The sequence below is a fragment of the Magallana gigas genome, chromosome 8, assembly GCF_963853765.1.
Source record: "Magallana gigas chromosome 8, xbMagGiga1.1, whole genome shotgun sequence".
NCBI classification, from domain to species: domain Eukaryota; kingdom Metazoa; phylum Mollusca; class Bivalvia; order Ostreida; family Ostreidae; genus Magallana; species Magallana gigas.
In genome coordinates this window covers 33,459,292-33,469,072 of record NC_088860.1, presented here as the reverse complement: position 1 = coordinate 33,469,072, position 9,781 = coordinate 33,459,292, and the positions used below count along the sequence as shown (strand labels likewise).

The 9,781-nt window shown below is 32.9% G+C and overlaps 1 protein-coding gene across 2 annotated transcripts; it reads right to left on the bottom strand.

Annotated features, from left to right (window-relative positions):
* Positions 1 to 306: 306 nt before the first annotated feature.
* LOC105334316 (grpE protein homolog 1, mitochondrial) lies at positions 307 to 9,494 on the bottom strand. Of its 2 annotated transcripts, XM_011437706.4 has the most exons (4): positions 9,334 to 9,494; positions 6,203 to 6,365; positions 4,633 to 4,713; positions 307 to 1,101 (listed from the first exon to the last, which is right to left on the bottom strand). In XM_011437706.4, the coding sequence occupies exons 1-4, from the start codon at positions 9,423 to 9,425 to the stop codon at positions 673 to 675; spliced, it is 765 nt and encodes a 254-aa protein (XP_011436008.3). In that variant the 5' UTR covers positions 9,426 to 9,494; the 3' UTR covers positions 307 to 672. The 2 variants fall into 2 exon arrangements, with proteins under 2 accessions (XP_011436008.3, XP_011436009.3); XM_011437707.4 differs by lacking the exon at positions 4,633 to 4,713.
* Positions 9,495 to 9,781: the final 287 nt, after the last annotated feature.

The window sequence follows — 9,781 nt, the reverse complement described above, 5'->3', positions numbered from 1 at the left end:
TTTTAAGCAGTGTTTATTCTTGTGTGTGCAAGTAGTGTTAACTTGTGTATAATCAAGTACATGTAGAAAAGTGTTTCTTTCTTTGCTTATATACATTTTGAAAAACTTAAAGGCATGAATTGTAAGTTGTCAGCATCTGTAGTTGTGTACCAGATGTTATTGTCTTCTGATAGCTTGAGGACTGTAGAGGACACATAGATATTGCAAAGATTTTCAATATTTAGTATGACTGTTAACCTTACTGCATAGTGTAATCATCCACTGGATTTCTTTTGAGTATGAATGAAAATTAATCCACTCCCTCTGTTTATCAATGAAAAGATTTTATTTTCATGCTGTTACACCCAAATACATGTACAATACTATTCAAAGCATGTTGAAATCAAATCTGTCCTTCAAAACACTAATATACCGTAATAGACCATTTTTATCAATTTTGTAATTAATTCATACATCTGTAGAATCAATTCTCAAATCAATTATCTATTCAAAGCTTAGAAGTCTTGAAACTAGTTCAATGGACACATTCATAATATATTCCAGTAGTGTAAGAGAAGTTTTTTGAATTCTCTTTCATTTTTCAACTTGGACATTGAGAAATGGCAACATGGTCTGGATGTTCATGTATGAATACACAAGACGACGTCACAATGAATCTGGTCCAATGGCTCATCAAGACTTGAACACACCCACTAGTGCTGGCCGCAAGGTTCTCTCGTGGAGTTTATATCCCAATTTTTCGACAGTGGCAACATTGGAGGCCATGCTTGGATCTTCCGCTGGAACTTGAAACAAAGCCTCGTGAAAATGAGGATCGAACTTGTCTCCTTTTTGAGGAATAATTTGTTCAAGTCCATGTTTCAAGAAGACCTTCTGTAACTGCGCCTCGGTCATCACAAGCCCATCGTATAGGTCCCGCAAGTGTTTGTTTTCCTGTAGTTCTTTCTCGGGCACGCTCTGTGTTGCCTGTTGGAGGATATCCGCCACTTCCAGCAGGTCCTTACAGAAACCTTGGATCCCGAAAAGTCGTACATCACTGACCTGCTTCGTCATCCGTTGTCGGACATTTTCCGTCTCTGCCAATGCTCGCATGTACTTGTCCTATAACAAAATTTTCATCAATCTAATTATTTTGTCCTATAAAAATTTTAATCAATAAAACTTTGCATAACAATACATTCATGCATAGTCATACAATTAACTTTATATTTAATGACATATATTTTTTTCATTCAAATATGTGTGTGGTTTCTTTGAACACAGTATATCAGCAAGGATAATTTCAGTCACAATAGTCTATTTTACCCTGCGTTAACCTATAACTACCAATAATTATCATTAATTTTATATAAATCAACAATTTGATCAGCGATGTTTGAGGACCTAATGAAAGGTACAACACAAGTGAATGACATTCTTTTCATTGATTCCGCGTATAGCTATTCAATATTCTGTGTTCGCGTCTCTTTATAGGACCAACATCCATCTTTCATCTCCTCTTACAAAACATGACTTATCTGACAGCGACATCATTTCAGGATTTACGCTGAATATTATGATTTCACATCACAGCATTAAGTTACTTCCTAAAGCATCTTTAACCACGTTCAGTGTCTGGATTGACATGTTTATGTCTTGTGCAAAACGTTTCCTCCGTGCCAGACTTATTTTTTGAGGAGTAAAGTACATATGGCATGCTTTGCAAGGTCTGACTGTTTTATATAACCACCATCTACCCCCCCCCCCCCCACCCCCCCGAAAAAAATTTCTTTTTCATGTTCGACGTGACAAGACCAAATTAAGATATAATTTAGGTAGGCCAACATTCAGTGCATTTAGACTTCCTTTTTTCTTTTATCTAGACCATTTTCTTTCATTCTTGCTATTTTTGTAGGTGTATGGGATATGTTAGCATACTTTATATTGCCAGCTAGATCAAAGACTTTCTATCCATCTACACTTTCATATCCAGTACTGAACATTTTGTACTCAAACAACGTGGAGGTTCTTTCTTGAAAAACAGGCTGGAATATTTTTTTTTATTTTTTATAAGCTTTTATGGAAGCAAAAGACTGTATGATCAAAAATGCTTTAATAAAAGCCTTTGTTTTTCTTCAAGGCAAGGACACCATCAATATAGGTCTCTCATTTGTAAACAATTTTCAATATAAAAAAAAGAAGCTGATACTAACATTCGGTATCAAATATCATTTTCATATTTGATTATTGCCTAATCAACACTTTTAAAAGGTCACTAAATTGCAAATATAATAAGAAAAGTGAAAATAAATCCTATAAAAAAGAGAGATAAAGAAAATACAAATAAAATACATTACTTTGAAAAAAGCATAACATTACAAAAATGGTTTGACATTTTTCTCCCCTGACTTTTCATTTCGTATTGTAAAGTGAATCAACCTTTGTCAAGCATAAAGCGATTACCGTAATGAGACTTAGCAAATAAGTAGTAAGGGATAAACGAAATGTCAGTTTAAAAACAAAAGCTGAACGGCACCTTTCAAAGAATTTGCAGACTTAAAAATAAAATCAATAAAAAAAAAATCCTTTCTTTGAAAACAATTTATTCTGAGAATGCTTGATTTTTTTTTTATAACTAGCTCTTGTATTTCTCAAAGCCAGATGACGAAAAATAAAATCTGCACCCACAAGTCTAATATTTCTGCCCACTGTAATCTATCTTTAAGTGACAAGGACCTGTGATAATGATAATGCTACACGTTAAAAGCAAATTATTGTTATGCACAAAATTAATTTTCAGTTTTTCTGGAGTTTGTGTGAGATAAATTCCAATGAAGCATGTCACAACAGTGACACAATTAAACTTTCGACATGACACATCATTTTCATTTCATTTCCAGTACATTTGCAGCTCAGACTACAGACAAAAGAAGGTTGCATTGTACCATTTCCTGGGGCCCCAAAGAACAAGAGGCTCCAGCAGACCATGGTCTCTCTGATGTTGATTTTACTGGGGGCTGTAAACCTCTGTAACACTGAGGTCTAGCACTCTTTAATACTGAGGTCTTACAAACGTTTGACTACATCCCAAAACTAAAGTGCATGTACCTGGTTTTGCTGGAATATGACAGACGACAATCAATCAAAGCAGACGGCACTCAATCACTTATAAGGGGACAAGTCATAGACTGCAACGTGCCATGAGGTGCTTATTAGAGACAATTCTTTGATAAGACAGTCAACATGTAAACTATTACTCAAAATGGATTGTTGAACAGCCGTATTTACTGCCTGTATCAGATTTCACGATCTCTAAAATAGGTGTTTAGGGCTCCGACAAGAGAATAATAAATTTAAATGTACTGGGTATCATCGAGTGTGCTGAGCATTTTGGTGCAATATTTTTCATTTTTTGATATGTACATATTTGAAGATAAGACCCAATTTGCCCAATTTACTGCATGTTGTAACTTTTTGCATGACTTTAACATGATCAGCAAGTACGTTTTGCTAAAAAGTTCAAACATTATAAATTTTAAGTGCATAATATTGCAACTTTAAAAAATTGCAAGAATTATTTATTGCCACCTAGAGATGTTGATAAACTTGTCGGCATGGTCAAAGAAAAGCAGTCAATAACGTTCACACAATAACAAATTCAAGCTGATTCACTCCGAATCGATTTCCAATTTAATAGATAAAAATCGTTTCAAAAAAGTCAATAAGTGGGGTAAATTGAAGTAATAGACATTAATTCAGTTCTCAAAAGAATAAAATCATTCATCACTTTTTCATCAATTAGAGTGTTTTCAAACTTATTTGACCTGCCCTTTTTTGTATTTGGAAATTCTTCGAGTAATGCATAAGATTGGACAAGGCAATTTGTTGACATGGCAGTTCATTTGAATTCCTTTCTATTCCTTTTCCAACATAAGTCTAACCTGATATATATAGTCTGTGCTACATGCATATAAATCTGATTCTTGTACCACCTCTACTCAGATTTAGGCATGTATATACGTGCAACTCCATAGAACCAATTTACATCCAAGACAGGACACAAATATAAAGTCAAAAGCAATAAAATTGAAACAGTTTTCTAAATTAATCCTTTTCTCTGCTATATAGTCACTACAATTGTAAATGATTTTTGAGGTAGACTTCAGATTTCCTTTCTTCAGCGATTTTAAAAATCACATTATTTTTTATAAGAAACATGTTTTTTTATAAAATAAAACATGGGTCTAAGAAATTTACCTGAAATAAGAAACACTAGTTTGTAAAGCATATGAAAATTATTAACACAAAACAAACCCCAAAACTTCCAATAGTTATACAGACAGTTTAAATTAATACCGGTAACTATTTTAACAATATTATAATTGAAGCAGATCTAAAGTAAGTGTCTGTATGATGACATATTTTTAAATTTGTCAAAAGATCTATATGATATATTTAAGTTCCAATTTTTTAAAATTACCCTGCTAAATCTATGTCCAAGTTTGTCAATAACCCTGTGTATACTGTACTAGGTACCTAAATGTAGTGAATAACATAAAAACCTTTGATGCAGATCAGATATTCTTAATGCAGTAATCTACTTGTGTCTTTATAAAACAAAGAAAGATAACTCTAAATTCAGCTTGATCCAACCTTCCAATTATTGTCATCGTTGCTACCGCGCTGAAACAGCGTTTTCCCTGACAGAGATAACTTGGACCACCAGCTGACATCCTGCAAAGCCAGAGAAACGAGTTTGAGAATACTGGCTTCCTTATGGTGAAACAGCAGACCAAACAAGAACCATTTTAACAAGACCTTGGACTTTCGGTGGGACGTAGCTATCTATTTCTTGCGTCAAAACAAGTTTAAAATGACACGGTTTCAAGCGAAATATGCACCAAATGGGTAGCCTTAGCTCAAAAGCCAGACAAATCTTGTTGATTTCAAAGAGCCATGGCTGAGTGGCCAGCAATGAAATAGACAGGCCTACCGCCAGTACGTCACATTGCTGTTTGATACAACTACCTTAAGTACAAGCTCTTGTTAAAATGGTTCTAAGTCAAAGCTAACAGTATAATCAGTAGGTGGTCCTATCAGGTAGTTAAAAAAATTATAATCCAAAGGAGTGATATTATTTAAATTGTAAAATAATCAAGACTACCTGATATTTTCTATAAGACAAATAATTTTATAGAAAAAAACCCACTATGGTACATGTAATAGTTACTGTCTCAGTTAAGTGATATTAAGGATCTTCCTTACAATGTTGTGATCTAAATGAAGTTTAAATAATGCAATAAATTTAATGTGCAATATACTGTACACAGAGAAATATTTGCCCCTGTTTTATTTTCACCCTCATCGCCAGCGGGCGAATTTAAGAATGGGCGAATGCCAATATTAACTTTCTTTAAAGACAACTGTGTATGGGCGAATTCAAGATGGGGCGAAACTATTTGCAAGTGAAGAAGGGCAAAAATTACATACGGCAAAAATAACTCTGTAAACAGTATTATGATTTAAAATCCAATGTGATATATCGGCCTTCTCTGAAATTTCGATTTTTATTCTAACTGGAAATTAGATTTTAATACATTAATCCATGAAACTTTTGTTCTTCTCGGGGAGTCTTGAAAACATCCCAGGAGGTTCAACAAGTAAGCTGTCAAATCACTGTTACAGAACAACTGAACATCCATACCAACTTCTAAAGACAAAAATATTTCATTTATCATAGTATGTACACTTGAATTGCTGAAGCCTTTCTTAATCATAAACCTTGGACCTACTAAGAACTTTTCCGGCTTACTGGAAGGGGGCTCAGACCGTTGCCATTTCTAACAATTTTTACATGTAACAAACTCTTTGACATTGAAAGAGAGATAACTCTTTGACTATTCCCAGAGAATAACAGAGCTGTTGAGTTAATTAAAAACCCTTTGATCCATCAGACCAAAAAAAATTAAAAAATAATAAAATAAATCACCTGCAATATACTGGTACTAGTCAGATTGACAGAAAAAACAAGTCAATATATACAGCATGATGTACTGTATTTTCCCAAATTATTATGCCAGCTAGCATTGAATTTTTTTGTACACAACTTAAATAGCGTAATCTTCGTTAAATTGGGGCCCATCATATAAATCTAAATAAAATTTATTATAATAATAACTACCACGTAAATTTTGAACCAAAACAAATTAACTTAATATATCACCTTAAAATCTTTTGCCTCTGTTTTCAGTTTTTCACCATCTGCCTTCAAATTCTCTATGACTTTCTGTGGATCGTCATTAGTGTTTTCTGCGCCTGGTTTTTCTGTTCCCTCTTTGTTTGATTTTGTGTCAGAATTTGTTGTACAGAGCCGTCTATGCTGAAGTCTGTGAAAAAAAGAGAGACAAAAATAATGTAATCTATGGTTTAATTCTTGGAAAATATATACAGTCTGTTTAACTACACACTAACAACAGATTTGGCTCAACAGAAGATTATATCAGCTAGTATAAAACTTGTACATGTAAATATTTACTTTCCTCTTCTATATAAGGCCAGAATACAATTGTTTGGAATTGCCTCTCGCCTCATTGAAATACCCCCGCTGATGAAATTACCGGGTATATTAGCAAAAAATAAAGAATAAATAAAGAAACATCCAGGCAGCAATTCCATACAATTATTTTTTTATAACGATGGCCTTATATGAATGCTTTAAAAAATTTTTGTAAGCAAAATAAAATTTAATCTTCAAGTTCCTTAGACTTGGGGGAAAAAAATGAAAAAAGAAAAAAAAAACAATGTGAAAATAATGACATTTCATTTGAAAAGGTGAACATCTCATTTTTCAAATACTGGACATTAATTCTTTAAGACCCCATCAAAAAATCCTTAGACCCTATTAAACATAGAATCTGAATGTCCTTGTGAAATAAGAGTATACAGTGAAACTATTAAGGTGTCTCAAACATGGATATGATGAAGTGAGTTGCAAGTCAAATCCACTGTTTCTTGCACATTAAATACAATCTTCTTTTCTGGAATCCTTTTTTTCCTCCAAGCTAGGACCAATTAACTAATAATGTTGAACTACTGTACAGCTTTTTAAACTATTTTTTTTGTGTGAGTTTATGTCTGACATTATATTATGGTGGTATATTATTTCAAACACACATTTTCTTCCAGCTCTCTCATGCAACATAATATCTTGTGCCAATGACTTATTTTGCATGAATTGATATATATGACATATAATCTTGTGTGAACAAAATATCATGTGTAGGACTTATCATCATATGAGATTATTACTTGTAAATGGCTACGCATTGTGCACACAACATTTCATGACAGCATTTGAATTCGCCTGTCTCAGGTGCATGCAATCTGACAAAATTAGGTCAACTGGCAACTAAAGTACCATGCAGAGTGAAAAGCAATGCATGAAGATATTGAAAAAGTGCATTTAAAAAAAATATCTATGTCAACTTTATAATTGTATTATTTTAAAGGGGCATGGTCACGATTTTGGTCAAAAACTATTTTTCTGATTTTTATTTTAACAATGCTTCACTAGGGCATTTTAAATGGGCAACCTAAATTTGCGTGTCATTCGTTGAGTTATGGGCGAGTTACAGAGCTTACAATTCTTTTCAATGTAAACAAAGTCTGTGTTTACATTTTGAATGTTGAAGTGAAAATTCTAGTTTCAGACTTAAAATGAATGTGTTAAATGTTAGAAACTGTCTATTTATGCTTAAAATGAATAAGAAGATAGACAAATCAGTTCAATAAGGTTTTTACTGGTATATTGAACCTATGTAAACAAAAACGAGACACGAGCCTTGTTTAGATGACAAAGAATTGTAAGCCCTGTATCTTGCATATAACTCTATGAATGACTCTCAAATTTTATTTGATCATTAGAAATGCATTCCTAAAGCACTGTGAAAAATAAAAACAGAAAAAAAAAATTTGAGCAAAAAAAACTTTTTATATGTTTTCCACTTTTGATTACAAGCTGATAATCAATTATGTTGACGTATTGTTTGAATACCGACAACAGATAGCTAAGTTGGTAGCTATGTACAGAGCACCAATCTGTCTGAAGATTTAGGGGGCCTGGGTTCAAATCCTGGTCATTATTTCTTAGGGATGGGACGATCCACCGATGCATCATGGTATTTATTTTGACAATATTTGGATCAATACATTTACCATTAATAAAACGATAACTTTGTGAACTTTTTTATATTATCCAAAACATCCGAGCTTCATAGATCGGCCATTTTTAGTCCGCGCGCCTAATGTGAAAGTACAAATTAAGATGGCAGAAAACCTCATAAAGTTGTCAAAACTGTTATGAAGCTAAATCTGGAGTGTGGAAAACTTTCAGATTACTTGTTTATGAAAAAGTAGTGAATATAAGACTAAAGTTATTTGTTAATTGTGCAACGCTCATTTTAAATATGTTGAAATAACTTTGGACATGCGGTAATATATTGACAGATATAATAAATTTTAATCCCTTACTCATGTTTTCATTAAGTTGCAATGTATCGTGATATGTATCGTATTGCAACTCATGAATCATGATATGTACAGAATCGGCTAAGTAAAGTATCGTCCCAGCCCTATTATTTCTCCCATCTGAGTATATTTGGTGCTGGGCCAACCCCTGGAACTTACAGGTTAACTCCTGCCAGGGGAAGAGGCCTTGTAATGGTGATCTTCGAAGGCAAATATCATTTAAGGGGTTTAGAAAGCGATGGTCAGCCAGGTTAGAATATGCACCCTACAGAGAGTTTAGTGGGTAAAGAACCTGACTAAAGATTCAGGGGTCCCAGTTTCAAACCCTGGTCTGGTCCATCATCATTTCTCCCATCCCATTACAGATGTTAAAAGATTTTGACCCTATCCTGAGTTACTCTTAATGAAAATTTACTTGAACCTTAATCTGCATATTTAAATTAACAATAAATCACTCCTAGGGTTGACCATTAACATTTCATCTACTTTTGTTCACTTATTTCTTTACTGAAAACAATGAATTTTTCAATCAGTAACATTTTATAACATTTTCTTTCATGGCTTATGCAATGTTTACACAAGCATACAAATGTTAAATCCGAGGTCTAAACAAACATATCATAAACATTCGTACGTTTATTGCAACATAACAAACAAAAAAATTAAAGTTCAATACTTTGAAATCATATTATTTGAAAGACTTCAGTATCAAAGATGCAACGGGTTTCGTAACCTTGAGAATTTTAAGGATAAAAACAAATATAGGTTAGAAATATCACGATAAAGCAAGTATATTTTAAGAAATGTATAAACTGTTCAATATTTTACCCATTCCATGTTGCTCTTTGGTGAATACTTTGTCGCAAACATCTTGAAATCGATGTGACAGTTCTCACGCACATGCCTCCAACGGTCGCCATTGTAAGAATAATTTCGTAATGATTCTGGTCAGATATTATATATCCGGAAATATTTTATGTTATTGCTTCATCATTATTTCATAACAAGAATTCGAGTATCTATCTTTCACAAATGTCTTTTCATATGATCCAGTATAGATGATTGGATATATTCACAAGTTTATATCAATAAAATAATTCTTAAAAATATATAATTTTTGCCGTTTTGAGATTACCCCTACTAAGTAAGTTGTGTTATAAATATTCGACTTTTGGGAAACATGTTAATTCAGTGATAAATCCGTCATTTTATTGCTTTTTGTTTAAAGAAATAGTTTTATGTATATATGTTTTAATCTATTCATCTTTTTCCACAA

Excerpts from the sequence above, each read along its gene's own strand:
- LOC105334316 (XM_011437706.4), bottom strand. The coding sequence starts at position 9,425 with ATGGCGACCGTTGGAGGCATGTGCGTGAGAACTGTCACATCGATTTCA. Across the intron at positions 4,714-6,202 it reads CAGAGGCAAAAGATTTTAAG|GATGTCAGCTGGTGGTCCAA; the intron begins GTGATATATTAA and ends CTGGCTTTGCAG. Across the intron at positions 1,102-4,632 it reads ACGATGACAATAATTGGAAG|GACAAGTACATGCGAGCATT; the intron begins GTTGGATCAAGC and ends ATTTTGTTATAG.